At 50.6% G+C, this 21,844-nt stretch overlaps 10 protein-coding genes across 10 annotated transcripts; 3 read left to right on the forward strand and 7 right to left on the reverse strand.

Moving 5' to 3' along the window:
* Positions 1 to 427: 427 nt before the first annotated feature.
* Positions 428 to 2,044, reverse strand: NECHADRAFT_45299 (uncharacterized protein; the record flags this gene model as incomplete). The annotated part of the gene is made up of 3 exons (XM_003049281.1): positions 428 to 1,015; positions 1,064 to 1,665; positions 1,729 to 2,044. 3 exons carry the CDS (start codon positions 2,042 to 2,044, stop codon positions 428 to 430), a joined length of 1,506 nt encoding a protein of 501 aa, XP_003049327.1.
* A 916-nt stretch (positions 2,045 to 2,960) lies between these two features.
* Positions 2,961 to 4,715, reverse strand: NECHADRAFT_94941 (uncharacterized protein; the record flags this gene model as incomplete). Its single annotated transcript, XM_003049282.1, has 4 exons — positions 2,961 to 4,033; positions 4,103 to 4,255; positions 4,317 to 4,415; positions 4,472 to 4,715. 4 exons carry the CDS (start codon positions 4,713 to 4,715, stop codon positions 2,961 to 2,963), a joined length of 1,569 nt encoding a protein of 522 aa, XP_003049328.1.
* Positions 4,716 to 5,170: 455 nt separating this feature from the next.
* NECHADRAFT_45039 (uncharacterized protein) lies at positions 5,171 to 6,169 on the forward strand (the record flags this gene model as incomplete). Its single annotated transcript, XM_003049036.1, has 1 exon — positions 5,171 to 6,169. One exon carries the CDS (start codon positions 5,171 to 5,173, stop codon positions 6,167 to 6,169), a length of 999 nt encoding a protein of 332 aa, XP_003049082.1.
* A 291-nt stretch (positions 6,170 to 6,460) lies between these two features.
* On the reverse strand, positions 6,461 to 7,483 carry NECHADRAFT_45028 (uncharacterized protein; the record flags this gene model as incomplete). Its single annotated transcript, XM_003049283.1, has 1 exon — positions 6,461 to 7,483. The coding sequence occupies one exon, from the start codon at positions 7,481 to 7,483 to the stop codon at positions 6,461 to 6,463; it is 1,023 nt and encodes a 340-aa protein (XP_003049329.1).
* A 458-nt stretch (positions 7,484 to 7,941) lies between these two features.
* Positions 7,942 to 8,355, forward strand: NECHADRAFT_82587 (uncharacterized protein; the record flags this gene model as incomplete). The annotated part of the gene is made up of 1 exon (XM_003049037.1): positions 7,942 to 8,355. The coding sequence occupies one exon, from the start codon at positions 7,942 to 7,944 to the stop codon at positions 8,353 to 8,355; it is 414 nt and encodes a 137-aa protein (XP_003049083.1).
* Positions 8,356 to 8,663: 308 nt separating this feature from the next.
* NECHADRAFT_101083 (uncharacterized protein) lies at positions 8,664 to 10,636 on the reverse strand (the record flags this gene model as incomplete). The annotated part of the gene is made up of 4 exons (XM_003049284.1): positions 8,664 to 8,882; positions 8,934 to 10,359; positions 10,427 to 10,521; positions 10,580 to 10,636. 4 exons carry the CDS (start codon positions 10,634 to 10,636, stop codon positions 8,787 to 8,789), a joined length of 1,674 nt encoding a protein of 557 aa, XP_003049330.1. The 3' UTR covers positions 8,664 to 8,786.
* Positions 10,637 to 11,848: 1,212 nt separating this feature from the next.
* On the reverse strand, positions 11,849 to 12,812 carry NECHADRAFT_106250 (uncharacterized protein; the record flags this gene model as incomplete). The annotated part of the gene is made up of 2 exons (XM_003049285.1): positions 11,849 to 11,893; positions 12,114 to 12,812. The coding sequence occupies 2 exons, from the start codon at positions 12,810 to 12,812 to the stop codon at positions 11,849 to 11,851; spliced, it is 744 nt and encodes a 247-aa protein (XP_003049331.1).
* Positions 12,813 to 15,483: 2,671 nt separating this feature from the next.
* On the reverse strand, positions 15,484 to 17,415 carry NECHADRAFT_11637 (uncharacterized protein; the record flags this gene model as incomplete). The annotated part of the gene is made up of 2 exons (XM_003049286.1): positions 15,484 to 16,929; positions 16,975 to 17,415. Coding segments are annotated over 2 exons (1,887 nt in total), but the record flags the coding sequence as incomplete, so codon positions are not given.
* A 1,292-nt stretch (positions 17,416 to 18,707) lies between these two features.
* On the forward strand, positions 18,708 to 19,877 carry NECHADRAFT_82591 (uncharacterized protein; the record flags this gene model as incomplete). Its single annotated transcript, XM_003049038.1, has 1 exon — positions 18,708 to 19,877. One exon carries the CDS (start codon positions 18,708 to 18,710, stop codon positions 19,875 to 19,877), a length of 1,170 nt encoding a protein of 389 aa, XP_003049084.1.
* Positions 19,878 to 20,081: 204 nt separating this feature from the next.
* Positions 20,082 to 21,432, reverse strand: NECHADRAFT_82592 (uncharacterized protein; the record flags this gene model as incomplete). The annotated part of the gene is made up of 2 exons (XM_003049287.1): positions 20,082 to 21,305; positions 21,358 to 21,432. The coding sequence occupies 2 exons, from the start codon at positions 21,430 to 21,432 to the stop codon at positions 20,082 to 20,084; spliced, it is 1,299 nt and encodes a 432-aa protein (XP_003049333.1).
* Between the last annotated feature and the right edge of the window lie 412 nt (positions 21,433 to 21,844).

Consider the following 21,844-nt stretch of genomic DNA (forward strand, 5'->3'; position numbering starts at 1 on the left):
TGATTGCGACAGTCTATCGCACTGCGTATGAAGAGTCAGATAGACGGTACAGCGATGGAGGGCGTTCCTTAAGGGTCTGGTACTTTCAATTTCTTGCTTTTACATGATACACATGCTCCCTGAGTAGCAGTCACTGTATTAGGTGCCGCAAGAGAGCCGGCTTCTGGTATTGACTCCATGGTTTCTTGAAGTTTGGGATTTGGTCGACGGTCCAATCACTGAGTGCGGGGGATCGTTCACGTCACCAATCATCACTGTTGGTCATGTAGCCGATTTCACCAGCATTTATTCGGCGTTTCCCGGGCCACTGGTCCAGTCGGACTTGCCCGGCGGCTTTTGATCCGACAATAGGAACTAGCCATTTACAGCAGCCATTGATCAGGTGTTCATCTACCTCAAGTGTCCAACATATCTCCATAGGTACCTACTAGTCGTTAAGATTCCCAATCGTGACACCCTTGACATTCTGATATTCGGCCAAACCATACTTGGAACCCTCAATACCAACACCGCTCTCCTTGATGCCACCGAACGGTGACTCGCACGCTGTCATGATGCCCGTATTAACGCCGACCATGCCACACTCAAGTTGACGAGCCACCCTCATGACGCGCCCAATATCCTTGGAGAAAAAGTACCCCGCCAAACCAAAGTCCGTGTCGTTGGCCAAAGCTATAACTTCCTCTTCAGTCTCAAACGAGAATATCGCCGCAAGGGGTCCGAAAGTCTCATCGGTTGCAACCTCCATCTCCCTAGTAACACCCGTGATGACAGTTGGCTCGAAGAAGAAGCCGTCTGTACCTGGTGGTTTGCCTCCCGCTCTGACAACCGCCCCCTTCGAAACTGCATCCTCAACCTGGTGTGCGACTTTGTTCACGGCTGCGGCGTTGACGAGAGGCCCCAGGGTCGTGCCTTGCTCAATGCCCTTGCCAAGAGCAAGGTTACTCACTCGCTCCACGAGTTTGGCTGTAAATGTTTCCATAACCGAGCTTTGCACGTATATCCGATTGGCACACTATGTTACGGTTAGCCATGTCAAGGACTTTGAGCTCGATTGACATACCACGCATGTTTGGCCGGCGCATCTGAACTTGGCAGTCAAAGTCCCTTGTACTGCACAATCCAAATTTGCGTCCTCAAACACGATCAAAGGCGCGTTTCCACCTAGCTCCATGCTCACTTTCTTCATAGTTCCCGCCGCCAGCTTTGTAAGCATCTTGCCTACTCCTGTAGACCCGGTAAAGCTCAGCTTCTTAACCTTGGGGTTCGTTGCCAACTCAAGAGATGCCTGTCGATCCTTCGTGGGGACCACGTGAATAATAGACTCTGGGATGCCAGCTTTGATGGCCAGTTTTGCCAGCGAGATGGCGCTAAACGGTGTCTCGCTTGGGGGCTTTATCACAACAGAGCATCCAGCGGCGAACGCAGGCGCGATCTTCCTGGTGATCATAGCAGCTGGAAAGTTCCACGGCGTTATAATACCGCAGACCCCTACAGGCTCCTTGAATGTGAGCACTGTTGTGTCGTGGAAAGACGAAGGAATCGTCTCGCCATAGGACCGCGTTGCTTCTTCAGCAAACCAGGAGACGTATGAAGCCGCCATCTTGACTTCCCCTTGCGCTTCAGCCAGGGTCTTGCCATTTTCCAGCGATAGAATGACAGCCACTGTGCGTAAATGGGCGGTGAGCAACAAGAGCTGATACAGTTGAAACAGTTCGTGGCACTCACAATCGTCGGCATTCTCAAGAATCTGCTCGTACCATGCCCTCAGGAGACTTCCCCTCTCCTTGGCTGTTGTCGACGACCAAAATTGTCGGTATCCTTTATCTGCCACGTCGATAGCATTGATGAAGTCTTGATGTCCGAAGTCAGAGCATTGTCTAAGTACTTTGCCAGATGACGGTTCGTAAACGGGGAAAGATTTGCCACCCGGCGGGGTTTTCCATGAACCTGCAACGAGGCCGCGGGTATCAAAGAGGTCTTGGTTTGTGATGGGGATAGGGATATGATGCCCGTCACCGTTCGCAGAAGTATTGTGACTCATGGTGATGTTTCGTTTGTTCGAAATGCCTCTAGGCGAAGGATGTTGTGTTGACCTGTGTGTTTTCGTTCTTCTTACTTGTCTTATTTCTATCACGCACAGGACTACCTTTCGGGGTTGACTAGATGCTCAGTTCAGCATCCTAGACCAAGTTCAATGAACGGGCACGTCCGGCTCCGGTACAAACGCACAGTGGATAGCCCCGACTCGGCTAGAGATAACCAAGCAAACGGCAAGCCGGAGCGGACAAGGCCGACCCATCAGCCACGGGCAAACCCGACATCTACAAGAGAAGCTATCTGCACCCCGCATGCCTCGGAAACCGTCTCTTCGGAGCGATGGTCGTGACTCGTGCGAGAGGATGATCAAGTCCCTACCTTTCATGCATTTCCGGGCTTTTCGATCATCTGTGCGTGGCGGATCATCCCAACCATGGGTTTTAATCCCAGTTTTCTCTTCAGATCAAGAGGACACCACGAACAAGAACAACGATCGCATCCTTCGACAACGACAGAATTTCCCAGTACCCCTATGGAGTAACTCTAGTAATATTCCTCTTTGCTTCGAGCAGTCCCTACAGATGTTCGGCAGTAGCCCAGAAATCATAGAATTTACAGGGTTTCCCAGCACTACAGTTATTGACTGGCCCTGGAGAGCAGAAATTTCTTCCAGTCAACGTAGGCGTTCCAGACCCTCGCCAATTGAAGTGAATTTGGCTGAGTATTTGGGGCTTAACGCATGCATACGTGACTGCTCCGGGCAACACAAGCCGCTCTACATACATCTTGATCATAGTTACTATAAATCTCGCAATAGATTATAACTTCGAGTGTTAATATCTAAGCTAAACAAGGTCCCGGGCTATCACCAATCAAGAGGCATGGCATAATACGAGTTTGACGCCCGTCATGCTCCTCCCTCATAGGGTGTACCTGTACAATGGCGATCGGTCACCCATGGCATCCAACTCCTCGGGCGTATACTTGGCAAAGACTTCCTCCTCTGTCATCTTAGCCCTCTGGGTATTGATGTACTTGTACAGAGCCTCAACCAAGAGGCAAGCCAAGACACCCGCTGCCACAAAGCCCAAGCTCGATCCGAAACCTGTTGGATACTTGGGCTTCTCGCTGTCGATGTAGATGAAACCACCGATGATGCCTCCAACGTTGCCAATGCATAGCATAAAAGCAATGCCCATTGCCCGCTTAGAAGGACCAGCCAGGTTGTTCAGGTTCCATGCGTTACCGCAGGGGTTGATAGGGTACAGGCCTAAACACGCTAGACAGATACTGAAGTAGCAGGCGGGGACGTTATTCGTGATATCACCAGCCATAGCAAAGAGGACCGAGTAAGCCACAATAACGATGAGCTGCGGGCCAACGATGAATGGCATACGCCAGCTGAAGCGGTCGGCGAACCAAGAAGAAACGAATGCGGATATAGCGCCGATGATGTAAGGGGGAATAGTCAGGAGTTGCGCGCGAGTCGCTTCAAAGCCCATGTTGCGGACAATTTGCGGCATGGTGAACTTGAGGGCGTTATTCGGCACGGTGTTGGACCAGTAGATGATTCCATGCATCCAAATTTGCCAATCGCAAAGAACACTGATCAACGCTTTGCGAGTATCAGAACCGGTGCCCTCGTTCTTGGCACGCGCCATGGCTCGACGAGATGGGTCTGCGCGCTGGCGGAGTTCTAGATAGCGAACCTCATCAGGCTCAAGCCATCCGCTCGACAGGGCTGGGGAGTCGATAAGCCAGAAGTAGGTGACTACGCCCAGTAAGACCGTGACGATTCCTTCGAGGAGGAAGATCCAGCGCCACCCCTCCAGACCACCGATACCATCCATCTGGGCGATACCGGCCGCGAGCATTCCGCTGAAAGCGCCGGCCAGAGCAGAAGCCGTATAGAAAACCGCGATACGGGTTTGCGTCTCGTTGGGGAGATACCATTTGGAGATGATGAGAATTGAACCGGGGAAGAAACCAGACTCTGTATGGGACTCCGTTGTTAGCCCCCCACTCCAGGCAAGACAAGGTCAAGAAGTAAAGACAGATATACCTGTTGCTCCGAGCAATAGACGGATAGCCAGAAGACCGCCAAAGTTCTGGGTAAGGCCAGAGAAGGTCATGACGAGACCCCAGGCAATGACGATGGCGGCAATGTAGATAGACGGGCGCTTCATTTTGTTGAGGTAGTGGTTACTCGGGATTTCTGGTTGCACTTCAGTTTAGAAAGGGTCATTCAAGAGCTTGACAGAGGATAGTAGACTTACCGAAGAGGATGTATGGGACATAGAAGATGCTTAGACAAATTCTGTACTGATCGTCTGTCATGCCGAGATCTTCAACTAGTCCTTCAATTTTTGCATTGCCTATTTCAATGCCCATTAGCATGCATCTCAAGAGATAATGAATAGAAGACACGTACCAATATTGGCACGATCGATATATGCAAAAAGGTACAAGAGGGTCAAGAACGGCACCAGCCGAACGTCGACCTTCCAAAGAACTTTTTTCTTCTTGCCATCGGGGAAATCTCGAACAAATGCCAGTTCCTCATGAGTCAGGCCGGAAGCTTCATCCAGATCGCCCTCTTCATGGGCATAGGATAGCTTGTTGCTGACCTGTCCAGGCAAGTCTTCGAGTTTCACGGCTTGATCGGGAGGCGACATGATGCTTGTACAAGAGAGAAAAAGGCTTGGGAAGAAGGACAAACGATGTCGAGGTCCGTCTGCCGTTGTTGACTGAAAGTTGATCTCAGGGACAGGACCACCCTATCAATCTATATGATCCACACGAAACGCCGGGGCCATAGAGATGTGTGGGGAATCTGGGGAATCCCCATGGGGTCGGAGGACATAATCCATCGTAGTCGGGGTTGTCCGAGTCTACGGAGGCTTGTGCTATCCCTCGGTTGGAGAAAGTCGGGGGAGGCCGGCGCCAAGGAATAGCAAGGCCCCCTCTTTAACTCAACTTGCTGTCAGTTCCACTCAGGGTCGCCTCCTTGTGTATTAAAACAGGTGGCCAATCGGGGTCTTGTTGTCCCATAAGTTTACCAAGCGCACAAACTCTCACTCAGCCTTTCTGTTGACTACAGGCCCGCGTCGCCCCCGGTTCATTCCTCAGTATGGCGGTCACATCTACCAATATACTCCTCTTTGGTGCCGGCAGCATCGGCGGTGTCTACCTGTATCAGCTGCTTCAAGCTGGCTGCTCGGTAACAACCGTCTGTCGATCCAATTACAGCACGGTCAAGGAACGAGGCTTCAAACTATCGTCTGTACGATATGGCAATGTCGCCTTCAGACCAACTACCGTCGTGCGGGACATCTCTGAATGCGAGAACATCTCGTTTAACTTTGTTCTGGTCTGCACAAAGTCCTTTCCAGGCAGCAAACCATCGTTGCCTGAACAACTCAGACCTGTTCTGGAAGGCAGGCCACAGACGACCATTGTTTTGGCACAGAACGGAATCATGATTGAAGAGGAGATCGCGGCAGCATTCCCTAAGAATCCCATCTTGAGCGGCGTCGTCTACTGTCCCGCGGTGCAGACAGGTCCTGGCACAATTGAGTATCCCGAGATGCTCAACCTCTTCGAACTAGGCACTTATCCCTCCAAGGCGCCCCAGTCACACAAGGATGCTGCAAGACGCTTTGCAGACCTCATGATCAAGGGCGGCGGTGGTGCCGAGGTCCACGAAAATATTCAGATCGCGCGCTGGTCCAAGCTACTCATGAACGCGGCATGGAATCCCATTGGGGCTCTCACCCTCACTACGGATGGGGACTTTTTGCGCACCTCGGAGCCGTACGCTCATGACTTGGCGTGGGGCATCATGATGGAGCTCGTCGAGCTGGCAAAAGCAACCGGCATCGAGGGCGTGACGGTTGAGGTGGCCGAGAAGAAGTTCTCCATCGCAAAGAAGAGGGCGGAGACGGGGACGGGGAGAGAGATGAGCATGCTCCAGGATGTCAGGCAGAACAGAGAGTTCGAAGTGGAAGCAATTCTGGGCAATGCCTTGAGACTTGGGAAGCAAAATGGTGTCCCCTTGCCTCGATTAGAGACACTGTATGCCCTAGCCAAGGCTAGATGCTGGGCGCTGGTCAAGGAGAGGGCAACCTGATAATTCTGATAGTTGAATCCACGTTTAAAAAGTCACCACCCTATCCTAATAGTGTAATAGTACCGAGGGCTCAGTTCTTAGTTTCTCATGTTCCATATGGAGAAGAACAAACCCCCGGGTCTATCATGTAGGTGCCAACGTCATTTCCTTCGAGGTAACCGGCCGTTGATTAGTAGAGTCACTTACGAAGCTGGCAGGCAAAGATCCGAGAACAAATAAGACAATTATTATCATGTGTGTATTCAACATGTTGCAGACTCTTGATATACTCTAGTACTGTTTTACAAGAGCCTAATGCCCATTCGTGCCACTGCCATTCCTTTCCACACTCCGGGCATCCCGACTTTCCTCCTGTTGTTCCCAGTCCTCTTGCCCTCCAATGTATCTAAACATTGCCCTCACATCTAAATCCTTGTACTCTTCCTCTCCACTCAGCAAGCTATACATTTCCAAGCCCTTGGTTCCCAAGACTCTCTCAGCTCCCGCCCGCTCTGCCATCTGCGTAGCGAGCGTAAAGTCCTTGAGCATCAGCGCCATGCGGAAACCACCAGTGTATCCGTGACTACTCGGGCTATTAGGATCGACGTTGGGCACGGGACAAAACTTGTCGGCGATAGTATTTTGCGCTGAACCCGCGTGCAGCACGTCGTATAGCTTCTTGGGGTTGAGGCCTGCGCGCATGCCGATATTGAATGTCTCGGAGCACGCAATCGTGAGGATGCCCGAGAGGTAGTTGTTGCAGAGCTTGGCCGTCAGTCCCAGTGACGGCCCACCACAGGGGATGACCTTTCCACCCATGTAGCGCAGGACGGGCTGAATCTTGGTGGCAAAGTTGGGATCGGTGGCATCATCGCATCCGACAAAGAAGGAGATGCTTCCCTTGACGGCCCCTATGACGCCTCCGCTGACTGGAGCGTCGTAGAAGGAGGCAGTGGGAAATTCCGTGCTCAGGTAGTCCTTAATACCGAGCGAGGTTGCAGTGTCGATTGTTGAGCAGTCGATCAAGAGCTTCCCGTTCAAAGAAACGGTGCTGAGCGCTTCGGGACCCGAAATGTAGACTGACTGGACGTGACGACCCTCTGGGAGCATAGTCACAATGACCTCAGCGCCCTCGGCAACTTGAGCTGGCGAAGAACATTTTGTGATTTGCTTAGGAAACTCGTTGTAGAGTTGATCCATAGCTGCCTCGTTGAGGTCCAAGACTCTGATGCGTTCGCCATGAGAAAGCTTGCTGGCGAGATTTTTGCACATGGGCAGGCCCATTAGCCCAAGGCCAATAAAACCGTACGTGGTAGGATTCTCTGCAGAAGGCATCGTAGCTAGCGGAAAGGGTCTGGAGTAGTGATGATGACTCGGGTCCAAACGTCTGGGTTGAACGAGGGTTGATTTGTATGCGAGGAAATCGTTTCCCATCTTTCTCCCTTTACCGAAACCACTCGAAAATATGCCGATGTGCGTCTCCAAGCTCGAAAAATCCCGCGCTCTTCTCCGGGCGATAATACCACGGTTTGATCTGCTTCCCCGGCATTGTCGGGCCTGTCCGAGCGGACCGCCCGAGGCGGCCCCACTTGACGCCGAGTATGGCCCTTTTTGCGGGCTTGTCCGAAAGAAACCGACGGCCGCATCAGTTTATAACCAGGGTTGATTACGACCCTTGTTAGCTGACAGTTCAAAAACATCAATCGATTCGATACCTCATCCCTCCTCGGTCAATACCAACAATCACTTACCACACCTTCCTCCACACACCACAATCCTCTCCATCATCCAAGATGCCTATGACAATCATTCGCTCCTCTCGGCCCGAAAACGGCCAAACTCTCAAAAAGGGCCCGACCTTTACCGGCGAGGTCTGGTACGACAGTGTCCTCAACAAACAAGAAGAAGGCATCACCATGGTTACAGCCACATTCACCCCCTGCGCCCGCACACACTGGCACCACCACGAGGACGGCCAGGTCCTAGAAGTCAAGGCCGGCTCAGGTTGGGTCTGTGACAAGGGTGGTGTCCCTCAGAAGTTGTCCGTGGGGGATGTTGTCTGGTGTCCCGCTGGGACTGTTCACTGGCACGGGGCTGATGAAGGGAGTATTCTGGTTCATTTGGCTATTAGCCGGGGCAAAACGACGTGGTATGAGGCTGTGACGGATGAAGAGTACAACGCCAGGTTGAGCAATAAGGGACAATAATGCAACTCACGGGTTTCGGACGAATAAATCCGACTTGGTGTATGACTCACAAGTTGTGAATTGTAGATCGTAGATGAATACAAAGACGGTGATTCGCGTCAACCAGACCAATTCGTTAACGCAATCCTCCGAAACTTGGGGTTTTTATGTAACTATCCCAGTGATTCAGCTATTCCCAGTGTTTTCGTGTTCTGAAATGCCTTAAGACGTCTTCAGAAGTCTCGCACTGGGGTGTTGTTAAGAGACCTATGCAAGAATGTTTGCATTTCCCATGCCGAAAGTGATGAATTCCTGCACAGACGATGACTAACACATGAATATATCAATAAACATGGAGTATAGGTCACTCTTGATAACATAACATGATAGGGTAGTCAGGTCCAAGTGTTGGACCGCCTTGAGATCCTTGCTGAGGCACCATGTCATGGCGTTTAACTACAACTGACACCGATCGATTGCAAAGCGCGAGATGTGATGGTAAATATTCCAGAATGTCTGGGTACACCGATTGACGCTTCATTGGAGCCCTAGAAATTAATTAACACTGAACTAGAAAGGTACAGTGGAGCGCTAGATACCGAAATACTTGCTGTGCCGACCTGACTAAGGTGACCGAGCAAGTCGCCCAGACACTCAAGAGATCTGAACGTGCGGGCAAGGAAACGGAGAACATCAACCGCCCTCGAAATGTACACCGAATCAGGGGTGTTTTGAGTGAACAATAGACCGCATCTGGAGATTTTGCCGAAAGATACGAGCCGTATCATGACGGACAGGAAGGTCGTGTACCCAGTCGTCCAGGGCAATGTGGATCCACGCTTGATCGCAGTCTCGATGACCGAGAGGTGATGTAAAGCAGTGTCATCAAATCTTTGTGCAGTTGCTTCTCCTTCACGGAGAATACAGCGAGATGCGTGCGCGATTCTCAGGTCTGCGGCAATCATGTTCTGTAGCAGATTCGGAGGGTGCAACGACGCCGGTGGCGGGGATCCTGCTCGGCTGAACCATGTTGCTTCCTGCAAGTTATTTGGAAGCCCACTCTCATCTCCTAAGAGGCCATAAGCCATACGCCAGAGTGGGATCGGTGATAATTCTTGACCGCTTTCTGATGGGGCTTCGGGTATCTGTTGATCAAACTCTTCGTTATGGATCAGCACCGGTAGTCCCAGCGTGCAGCTGATCCAGCGATCGAGAAGATATGCACTCCAAAACAGTTCAGTACCTGAGGTCTGTTCGGATGTTTTGTTGTGTAGACCGAGTTTTATGCATGATCGCACAACCAGCTCGACCAGATGCCAGGAACTTCCAAACCCTTCCTCGAGCAGTGAGAATAGCGTTAGAAGGATGAGAATTCGAACCGTGTTTGGTGTTTCATCGTGAAAGCTTTGCTCGTTGGAAGCTGCCTGCCACAGCTGGCATGCAGCGCTGGCATCCATCAAAGAATCTGTACTAGGGAATACTGCCCCAATGGCCAAGGCCAAGTATGCGAGACTTGTCTCGCAGGGACCGATGGACTGCCCGTTTTCAAGACTCTCCAAGCTTGATCTGATGTCTTCTGCATCGAGAATGGGGAATATCGGGTTCACATGCTCCAGGTATCGCTGGAGATACCAAGCGCGCAAGTCTTTAGGGAGGTCCTGTAGTGGACTCCGCCCATCCGTGGCTGATCTGAATAGCGCCAATGGCCTGCCGAGTTGCTTTTTCGAATGTGCATCAAGGGTGTCATTTCCGAGTATGAGCGCGCTGTTGAGCATGCGCGCCAGGTTGTAATTCTCGTAGTCGTACACTGTGGCGTTGTTGAGGTCGGCCAGGACACCCAGATTCGGCGTCTGTCCCTTCCTGCTCGTGTCTATGTCGAGTACAGGAATCGGCTCGGCAGCGTCCTGACGACTCTCACCTTGGGTCATCCCGGGACTCATGTGTACACGGTCTGGGTGTACATGTCCACCCGCGGCGACCTGTGCCTCCAGACGCGCAACTTCAGCTTCGAGCTCCGCAACAGTCCTGTAACCATCACGCATCAGCTTCGTTCTACTTTTCTGCCAAAGATTGATGGTAGAACAAGGCATACCTGACAGCAACGTGTGATCCGCTGATGAAAATCTCCCTGCTACATGCGGCATTGGCCCTCAAACAATGTGAGCATTTCGGAATACCGCGATTACACTTTCCAGCTGTTAGCGTTTGCATTGTCTATTAAAAGACAAATGGAATATCCCGATACCCTTTTCTTTTGCCGGCGACATCGTAAACAAGCATGGCTGGGACGCGCAATATCCATGTTGTTCATGTCAAGACAAGGTCATCTGAAACCCCGCAAAACCCTCGTCCGCGGTCAGTAAGTGGCTGAAATGAATTACATAAGCAGCTTGGCCTACTCAACGACGACATGGCTCAACTTCGTGTCGCATTTCTTAAGGGTGAGCTTCGGTGATATTGAGACCTTTCATCAATTATATTCAATGCATTACACTCTCAAGGCCTTCGAGTTAGTCATAGGAGAGTAGTTGGAATTTGGTGATCCTGTTCATGACATCTCCAAGTATAGGGTGGGTTTAAAGCAAATGACTTTACAACCATGAACGGAAGCGAGATAGCACAGGTGGCGAATGAGTGTATGAAAGTATATCAGAAGTTTCACACAGGCAATTATCAGTGATAGTGACTTTGTAAATAATGAAACTGTCAATGCATCCAACTGAACTACTCTTGTTTTGTGAATGTTTTCTCGTACCTTTTGAGCTCAACGTTGCTGTGGAGCTTGGAGATCCTAAAATAGTTAAGCGTGTAGTATCACGTGTTTAGGTGGGTTCTAATTGGATGGAAGCACTTTTGGCCCACATAGACCTCCACCTCGGCTCTCTTGTAGTCAAACCCGATTGGCTGACCAAATGATGTGTCAGCAGCACAACTTCAGCTTCTGCACAAAGGTTGTTGTCTTGCACATCCAAACATCGCACGGAACTTCGACTTGTTGTTCATGGTCCCAGCGCAACATGACGGGTTAATCGCCGCATTGTGGCGCCACGACTCGCGTCAGAGAAACTCACGACGGCGACTAACGCATGAGAGATTGAGCAACTCAGCCACTGCATCTTCGCACCGGTCAACCGCTCTAAGCACGCACACCTGGCAAAAAAATCACCGTCTTGGGCAAAAACATACAACAGCGGGGATTCGCTGGTCGTCACCGACCCAACTACTAATCCGCCCCTCACCGGCTTATCTATGGGAGAGCGGACGGGATCCCGAGTTCTCCGGTGGGTATGGTCGTATGTGCTAGTCTGCTGGCGTTCCAGGGGCTATGACGATGGGCCGCGGTGCTGGGTCCACAGCGTCCCATGTCCACCGGAGGATGTATCAGAGCCAGTCACCATGAATGTAATCATGGCGAGGACGAGGATTTGCGTCGATGGTTTAATAACCTTTCAGATTTTACCACAATTAAGCATCCCAAGACTAGGGAAACCAATCCCTCGGAATATGGCATATATCAACTGTCATCCCAGAAGCCCTGAACTTTGACGGCCGTAGCGAACTGAGATTCATGTAAGGAGCATGTTTTTGTATGTATCTGAAGAAATGACTAGGGGAAGTATATACATCGGAACTGAGCTACGACCTTTCATTGCGAGTGGACGTCGCTTGAACGGGCTGTTAAGACTGATCCTATTTCGCAATAATGTCTATTCCGCCAGCGAAACCTAACACTTATCCCCATTGTTGCAATTGCCAGAACAGCCATAGATGCCACCAACCTTTCCGGCATCACTTCCATAAACGTCCAGTCCCTGGAACCAACCATTGAGTGTCTCATGCAGATAATCCAAGTTCTGTGGAGCACCGTTCCTGCGGCCCTCAGCGGAGCAGGGGTAGTCAACGGTGATTCCTTTGCCTCCATTAAGACCAAACCCCTTGATGAACCATCCATTGTAGGAGCCAATAGCTCGGACGGCATTTCCTCCCGCATTGTCTAGCGCGGCTCGGAGAACGTGGGCTCCACAGTCGACGTTGTCCTGAATGGGATATTGGTAGCTTGACTTGCCGTTCTGGCAGTTGCGTGGTTCGCATTGCATCAAGCCAGGGGTAGGTCCTCCAGCATCCGCATTACACGAAGACTCCTGCATGGCGAGGAAGGCGAGAATGGCTGGGTCGATGTTGTATTTCTCTCCGGATGACTTGAAGTACTGGTCGTACTGGCGGCATGACCTTCCGACGCCGTTGTAGTAGTCCTCGAGAGAGATGTGCTTGAGGCCGTTGATGTCAAGGAAAGGAGGGTTCCATCCTTCGCCGTTAAGACCGGTGTTCAACCAAGCCTCACTACCGTTGGGGCCGCAGGCGTCCTGGCCGCCGTGGGTATCGTCGCAAGCCCCCTGGGCGTTGGGGTTGACATCGGCAACGACGGAGCCGACGATCACAGCCGAAAGAATGATGAGGTAGTGAGTGAGAGAAGGCATGATAAATCGATGAGACAGAAGAGAGTGATGTTCTGGTCCCAAGTGCATGAAGCTATGTGGCAACAGGTTCATTATATATAAATTGTAGTCGTCTTACCAATCCATCGAACGAGACAAGTTGACCCCTGCGGCTTGAGAAATCACATCGTCGGCCGAACCTGGTCCGCATTGGGGACTGAAACACGAAGGGCTCTGCGCAGCTGCCCATAGCGGAAGTTGTAGGGCTGCATGAAGAACAATAAATGATAGTGGGGGTGATCTGCTGCAGGGTTACATGAGGATCATGAAGGGCCGATCTGCTTACTGCCTTTTCGTAAATAGTTGCTGACCGTCGATCAGCGCATGTCGTACCGGGGACTCCGAGTGTGACTGTGGAACTGAATTTGAATCCGTTCCATCTTGTATATGCGACGTCTTTGGACTTTTGTAGTAGTTATATGACACTCACCTCCACGCGTATCCCTATCCAATGAATTGCATCTAAACTCCGTGACCTCGGCTGAACAGACGTACTTGAGGAAATATCAGTCCTTCCGCTAGTCCCTCAAGAGTGCCAGCATTATTGTAGTGGAGTGATAGCCTTTTGCGAGATTCGTCGTGGCAGCCATGGGATTAGCCTTTTTCACCCTGATTGCTCGCTACGACGAATATTGGCTGCAATTTCTGGGATAACCGATACTGTGTTTTTTCTGTGGGGGACTGTAATGGGCTTGTCCGTTGGTGAGCATCGAGTGCACAGGTGTTGTGAGTTGGGCATGTTTCGTTGGACCCTCGGCGTTTAGTGGACCACGCATGAAACAGTCCCCTTGCTGCAAAAGTCCAAATGATTGAAGATGACCACGTAGGAAAGTTGCCTTAGCACCATAATGTTAGGGTCATAGCCGATTTGCTTGGTATGCCCGATTCACTTCTAACTAGGCGGCTCTGTTTTTGCCAAGACATGGTAGTCCTAATAAAAGGGAATACAAGAAATCACCAGTCATCAAAAGCAAGGCGCAATATTAGAGATGTATTTCCCATGTGCATTTAAAAAAAACGCTCGCCTCACAGCTTGTGCTACTCTTTGATTCGCCTTTTTTGCGCCGCGGAGGCGGCGTACTACAAACTTCCGCTCAAAGATGGAACAATGTAGATCGCAATCATGCACGTCGTAGCCATCTATCAGCCACAACTCGCCCAAAGGAGCTGCGACTTGTGCTGGCTTGATTTTACTGTCTCCTCGAGCCCCCAGCGCCTGAAGCAGATCAGATTGTTGAAACGTTGAAGGGGAATACTTGTAAACTATACATACCTTACCACCAAGGTGGCGATAGTTGAGTGACTTTATCACTAAAAACTCGTTCACGGCGGCATCGACTCTCTCGAGCCTCTTGGGCGCCCCCTCCTCATTCCACGTCCTGTCCACCTTGACGTTTAGTGGTGTGGCTTCAGAAATGATCTGCTGCAAGATTTCCCCAAATCCCCTCTCATCAGTCGCTTCCATCTTCCCCGTCTCTTGTAGATCTGATCCATGCTTACAATGTAGAAGCGTGGTGATATACTCTGTGATCTTTCTCGAGTCTTCCTCGGATTCAATTTCGTAATGGTCCCGAACGCCCCAACTTTCGCTGCCGGCGCCGATGAGAATGGCTTGAGCTGAAGGTTCCTCTTTTTTGGAGAGAATACCAGGTTCGCAGAGACTCGGATGCACCAAGTTGTCGATGGCCATGACCAAGTAGGGTACATTGACCCTCATTACTACAAGCGCCTCGTCGTCGTCGTCCGAGCTACTGCTGCTTTGAATGCGCCACGTGATCGGTGTATATCCATCTGGAAGATCTGAAAAGCTCACCACGAGCTGGACATAGACGTTTTGAATTGAAGGTGCTTGTTTCCAAAGAAATGTGAGTGTTGCAACGGCTTCCTCCACCATAGGAATAGAAGGGTAGGTTTCAAGAATAGAGACCAAGTACCTGAGCAGGAGGCTTCTGCTGAGATTGAAATCAGTGGAGAACCGTATCTTTGCACAATCCGATAAACACGAACTCAGCAGTGACTGGATCAACCTTTCTCTCGGAACGAAAGGGACCTCCGTTGAAGTGTGGCCGATTCTTGTGCTACAGAATGTATACAGCATAGAAGCATAGTCCTGCGCTTCGAGCTGGCCGGTTTGCCGCATTTCCTGAACTCGCCTGAAAACGTAGTCGCAGAATCCATGATGGGCTGCCAATTCTAGAAATGAGATCTGGGGCTCCCTGTGCGTATCGAGCTTTGTCTTGAACCGTGTACTCTCCAAGGATCCTTTGCAGAATGCTCTTTCGATGTCTGGCAAGGTGTTTTGTGCCACATAAGTAGCCCCCCTAGAGCCTTCAGAATGATCGATTGAGTTGAAAAGATATTCAACCTCTCGGGATATCGAAAATTTGAAGTTCCAAAGTTGGCACTTCATGAGTGTTGCTTTCACAAGTTTTACTTCAAGATCCTCCCGAGAAACGTCGATCCGTTTCCACAACTTCTGGCCCTCCGCTTCGTCTAGGAGGAAATCGCGGGCTGTTCGATGGACATACTCTACCACCATGTCAGCGTAAAACGCCAGATCACAGTATGGTCCAGAGTATCCGTAATTCTTCAAGAATGTATGCTCCGAGTCCGAGTCCGAGTTCGAGCTCGAGTCGGCAGAAATGGTCACCATCAGCAGGCCAGCTGACCAGGCTTCGATGGAATTTCTTGTATCCCGACACAGCATTTCGAGTTCCTCCTTGGAAACTTGGTCATCCTGGTTCAAATATTTGTCCAGAAAGGCGGCGTTTGTTCCAGCCATAAGCTCAAAGACGGTCACCTTTCCGATGTGGTCGAGGTATGCCACGCCTTCTGCAAGAATCATGAAATTCATAAACAGAGAGAACCCCTTCTGGTATGGCTGTGGATCATCTTCGCACCGTTGCCACATACTGGAGTATAACTCGCTGAGAGACTTTGGCATTTGGTGCAGTCGTTCCTCTAGAAGCTGGAGTGAATCGCCCTTCTCAATTCCACGCTCGAGGGATCTCGCAACTAGTACAGCCCACAGGAAGACTCCGTCAGCTTCAGATGAAACTTCGTTCACAAGGCGATTGACCTCGAAAACGTCATTCCTATGGGACATTGCTCGATTAAGGATACCCTCAGCATACCTCCTGATGTCATCTCGTATGAAGGCATGCATGGGTAGTGTTGGATAATGCCCCAAGTACATTCTCATCGCTGGTTCTGGGCGACTTGACAGGCACAATTTTACCTGAGGGCTCTGGAGCTTTGTGATGATGTCAATCAAATCTCGGGGGCTCTCCTCTGGTGATAGTTCGTCGAGGCCGTCAATAAAGATGCAGAATGCTTTTCCAGGTTGGTAAGCCAGGCTGAGGAGAATGCGTCCAAGCTCGGTCGGGTCCCAGTCTGCGGCGCCTGACTTTCGTTTGATATCAGGGTTGGATTCCAGCAAAGCAAGAGACGAAGACATATCTCGAGATAGAACTTGGTAGACCAGAGAGCACAAAAAGCCCTTGATGTTGTTCTGCATCGGCGAGCCAGCCAGCCAAAAGTAATGCGATAAGACCTGGACATCTGGCTGCCACTGCTTCAGAGAATCCCTGGTTGGAGACTCATCAGAGGCGATGAACTTCATGAGAGTGCTCTTGCCCGAGCCTGGCTTCCCGGCTATCCAGTAGATTGGTTGGCCTTTGGACTCCAGCCAAGTGGTGAAGCAGGGCCAGGCCTGTGGATGTCTTTCAGGATAAGCTTGCTTGGGCTCGTGGTAACCGGCAAGATCATATTGTGGGGATGACCCAAATATCCAGCGACAGGTGTTGAAATATTCTTGCCTAATCATGTTCACTCTCTCAGTCCTTGCATCAAAGTGCAAGCTCTTCAGAAGATGATGCCAATCCTGTCGCTGTTCGTTCTCTCTCTTTTCTCGTTGGACTCTGGCACGTTCGTCTTGCAAGTCGCGAGTCGTGGCAGCTATCTGCTGCTCTATCACCCGTTGATTTCTCAAATACTCCGCATTGAATCGATCCTGAGCGTCTTCCAGGGCTTTGACCATCTGTTGGGAAAGGTCTTTTTGCCCTGAAGCGACCTGCTGAAGTGTTGTCGCCAAGAGTCCCTTGGACTCTGCAAGGATTTCGGTCTTCAACTTTGTGGGATCTACCAGGTCGAAGATCCTCGCAAGGAGCTGCGTATCCAGGCTGGATTTGAGGCTGTCGAGATCCTTTTCTAGCTCACTCAGCTGGTGCTTGTGGCGAATGGCCTTGATAGGGGCAGTGAAACCCCTCCTCCACCTGCTGGCTCCGCTGGCTGGAGTGAGGAGTTGTAGCTCGTGATTCAGCTTGTCTGCGGCAGCTTTGCACATGGTGGCCCTCTGTTGTAGTGCTAAAGCATCGGGCCCGAGATTGGATTGTCGTTGACTTAGGTTGTCGTTCAGGCTCTCGCAGATCTTGGCGGTCTGGCTGCTGTAGTCTTTTAGGCTGGGGTCAATCTCTCCAGTCTTGTAGACTTTCCGACACAGTGATATCACTTCTCCCCCAAAGGAGAGTAGCTGCATGATGTTGCACGCCAGGCCAAGAGCGGCCAAAGGCTCCATACCAGACATGATGACGGCTTGGAGCGTTGGGTTTCATTCGAAAGTTTGAAGCGCGGGTTCAAGAGAAGATGAAAAATCCGAATCGGGTAGCTGAAAGGGAACCCAACAGCAGCAGGCTGTAGGATGGTTGATCATGCGGGCATCGTGCATGGCAGCTAGCCAATGATAAGATGGTTGCGTGCAAGTAGCTGCTGAATGCTTGCTGTGCCACCAAACCCATCATGATTTGTTTTCCCATTTAGTCCTGCTGGATGCAAGGCTATATCTCTCCGTCCATCTACCTCTGCGAAACCACAACAGTCGGATCCTCTCAAGTCATCAATAAGTAATCCATCGCAAGAGTCAACTTCGAGTTGCGAGTCGCGCCCGGAGGGGCAAGAAACAAGTCGCCAGCCTGATTGCCAAGACTGACTGCCTGAACAGACTGCTGCAGCAATTGTCAAGCCACAGCATAAGCGCCAACCATACAGATGATATCCTCAAATGAGAATAAAGCTAACGTGGAGCCGAAATGCCAGTCAGATATGTTTATTGTCGTTGAAATCAGATACACCCCAAAAGCTACGAAACTATACCAGTTTCGCCTTGAAAATAGTCTTGAAAATCTGGCTTCGCAGACCGAGCAGGGCCAAAACGCGTCGTGAGGCTATCCAAGGACTTGTCAATAGGTAGAGTAACGAAATAAACAGCGTCTAGTTCTGGATCGGACTGGAAGAAGATATGTTGAAAAAAGGTCATAAAAGAGTGTGAGGTCGTTGGGTTAAAGCACAGTGAGCGGGAAAAGTGTCGTCTCTTGACAGCGGAGAGAACAAGTGCTTATAGGTATCACGAGTATTGGTTGCGCTAGGCAATAACGTGAGTACTTGCTTTAGGCAGTTAAGCAGAAGTAGTTTTATGTACACAAGTTATTAACTTATGTCTAGAGGGTCCCGGTACTTGGTCGCTCGGTCCTTCTCCTCGAGATATCCAGCCGTCACCCCCACGTGAAGCAAATTGATACCTTGGGCTGCTAGCGCTTGAAGTATACTTCGGTAACTTTTTTACACATTTTCCCTGTAGAAAATGACCCAACTCAAGCAGCAGTAGTAATCTGAGATGAGTACATATACACCCCGTTATATAAATACCGAGGTTTCTTTCTTTTGGGGTAATCACGTGCAAAACAGCAGTGATTCCCCAACGTCATGCGATAAGCGCCAAGCGTTGGTTCAGGGAAGATAACCATTCCATCAGCCCTAGCAACAACAACATCAACTATCAACAACCCTTAGACCTCTGCCGCCGCTTCATTTCCTCACCAGATGCCTCATTCTCATCATCATCATCATCCTTATCACCATGTCGAACACCTTGATAGGCTCCCCGACAAGACGCTGGTGCAGATCTTCAACTGCCTACCCGGACACGACCTCTGCAGCGTCTCGCGACTAAATAAGCGCTACCACACCCTCGCAGACGCTGTCTTGTACAAGACAGTTCAATTTTTAACCCCCGAGTTACATCTCATCTTCAGCGAGTCCCTTAACTACCGGCCTAGACGCGGCTCGGCGATCCAGGATATCAAGCTCGCTTATCCCGCATCCACTCTCCCTCAGCTCATTTCCGACAAATCCTTGCCATCCAACAGCATATCTCAGACCATTTCTCGCATGTCAAACTTGGAGACTTTGGATATCGCTGTGCCTGTCTCACTACTACACAGCGTGGGACACCTTTTTAACAGCCCTTTCGACTTGGCTTGTCTCAAGACGTGTACCCTCTTTTACCAGGATGAGGATGATCAATATTGGGATCTGCAAGAGAATATCCACGTCTTTGCTCATCCGACGCTCGAAACCTTGGTTATTAAGAGGGCGAAGCTGGACGATCGGGGCTTTGACGTCGTAGAGCGCCCACATGAGACTGCTCTAAGCAAGTTGCATCTCATCGAATGCGACATTAACGACGATGCACTATCCGATCTTCTCGCGTTTCCGAAGGCTCTCAAAGAGTTCGTCATGACACACCCAGAAGACCCCTCACCCGAACTTGAGGAAAGCTCTGATAGTATCAGAGATTATTTCATGGCCCTAAAGTCCGCGTGCCATTCGTTGGAAACAATCACGATCGATTCACCATTCCTGCGCAGCTCTAGGGCCCTTGCCCTACGCGATTTCACTGTCCTCAAAACTCTGCGGTTGAACTGGGACCATCAGCTATACGGCAAATCCTCAAAAAGACCGCGTCTGCATTCGGTGGGACTACCGCCGGAACTCGAGACTCTGGAGTTCTTCAACGACCTAGGCACTGACGACGAGGTCACGGATCTACTCGTGAATACGATAGAGAACGTGAACCTAATGGCCCGAAACCTGAAGGAACTAATTGTGAGGGTGGACGATCGCGACATTCCCAAGGAGGTTTTGGAAGCTTGCAAGTCGCAATCGCGGTTTCATCTCCATGTAATTGGAGGTGACGAGGATTCAGATTAGACCATTATACCTATATTGGATAGACTAGAATACCGTCATAGAATCAAGAATGCCAGTAGGATAAGTGTAGAAAACGCAGCATATTTAGCGTATGGAGGGGTCCATCTGTTTTCTTGATATAGCTTTTTAGATAGTGAAAGAATAATACGATTCTCTTTATTATTGAATGCTGGGATTAAAGAGCCCGGGTCTGAGACGCTTGGTCTACCCCGACAGCTGAATTACAGATTGTGCAATTGACGAGTCCACCGCAGTTCGCCGGATTCCTGGCACAGGCCCTAGACATGTTGCACTCGAGGCTAGCAGCTGCACGAGCTTGTCGATGTCGATGATGATCTGGGAGGCCACTTGAGAGTTCTGCTGAGGAGTATCAGTCCACGGTGCCCTTAATTCCTCGATGGACTGTAGGCCAGTCCCAAGAGGGGGGAGAAGCTCGGCCGAGCCAATCCATTCTTGGGTTGTTGGGACACCAAACACAGAATAATCTCCATCTTCATGATGATGCCCTTCTCCAGACGGGTCCTCGACCTCGGGTAGTTGCTGCTGTTGATAGTTTATCTCGGCAGAGTGCTGGACCGAAGGAGCTGAGCTCTGATTGTTGATCTCATGACTCAAGTCGGCACCACGCAGGAAAATACCCCTGTCCTCCAAGTACTCCTCAACATCCATAGCCTCGAGCCACTCTCCTTGAAGCGGCTCAAATGCAGTCGCGAGCCTCGTCCTCGTCCTTCCCCTTACAATCCTCTGCACTGACGGTGCCGGTAATCGAGGTATAATGTCCTGGCTTCCCTCAACAACACGGTACAAGAGTGGCAAATGGGGCATGGAATGGGGGAGGTAGCGGTAGTCATCCATGACGACAGGTAGTGCTAGGATATTGAGGGACTCGGACCTGAGAAGTTCCTCACCGAGGATGTCTAGAGGCAGCCTCAAGTCTAGGACTCGGCCCTTGGGTCCAGAGTTCCCTGCTAGGATGGTGAAGACACGCTCGAGACAAGCTCGAAACAGCTTTTCAGATAGTGTGCCCAATATGAGGTCAGCTGAACGAATGGTGAGGGCGACGGTCTTGGACAACATTTGGGTTTGTAAATCTCCAGCGCCCTCGTCTGTAAGCGAAATGTTCCCCGGTTGCTGCCGTTGAGTTTCGGAATCAAAGGCTTCCGAACTAAATAACAACCTGACTGACTTGTTTGTGTCACTGGCAATGGTTGCCATTTCAGAGGCCGCTTGATTCAAACTGGCAATAAGATCCGACGAGCCGCGTACCTCAGGTAGGCCTAGGGCATGCTGATGGAACACGGTAAAGGTTGCCAGCGCCCGATCCAGGGCTTGGCTGAGTTGTTGGTTGCGGGTTCTCTCCTGGTTGAATGCGCTTTCTTTCCGGGCTCGGTACGTTCTTTGCGCCAATCTCATGCGTGTTCGCCTAATCTAGAGTCTCTTGTTAGCTGCAGTTTAGTGGAGTGGGTGTTGGTGCGCGCACCTCGACTTGGTCGTTCACTCGGTCACGGCCTTCTACCCGAGGCCGACCCCGACGCGGCACTTGATCATTCGTCATTTTCGTTTTTTCTTTAGTCGTTTGTCCAACTGGTCGATGATGGAAAAGGGCAAGTGTCGACAAGCAGAAACGGCTTTGATACATCCTGGCTTGCTGATAAATCCATCCTCAACCCCTGGACAAGACAAATTGCGGGGCCGGCAGATCATGACTAGACCCTTTGCGGATGTCATTTGTCTCAATGAGATGTCGATTGGACAAATCGCGGATCATGGAACTCGAACATTTGAAGTAAAAACGCTCCATTGTGAATGATTTGAAGAGGGTCAACTTTATCAGCCTATTTGTCAAAAGCGTCATATGAGAAGGCTTGCGGAAGAGACGGAGCAACATGGTGGCTCCCTAGGGTCACTGGAGTATGATAAATAGGGACCCGGTGCCCTCTTCAAACGCCATTCCGTTCATCACTTCA

The sequence above is a fragment of the Fusarium vanettenii genome (assembly GCF_000151355.1).
Source record: "Fusarium vanettenii 77-13-4 chromosome 7 genomic scaffold NECHAsca_9_chr7_10_0, whole genome shotgun sequence".
Lineage (NCBI taxonomy): Eukaryota > Fungi > Ascomycota > Sordariomycetes > Hypocreales > Nectriaceae > Fusarium > Fusarium vanettenii.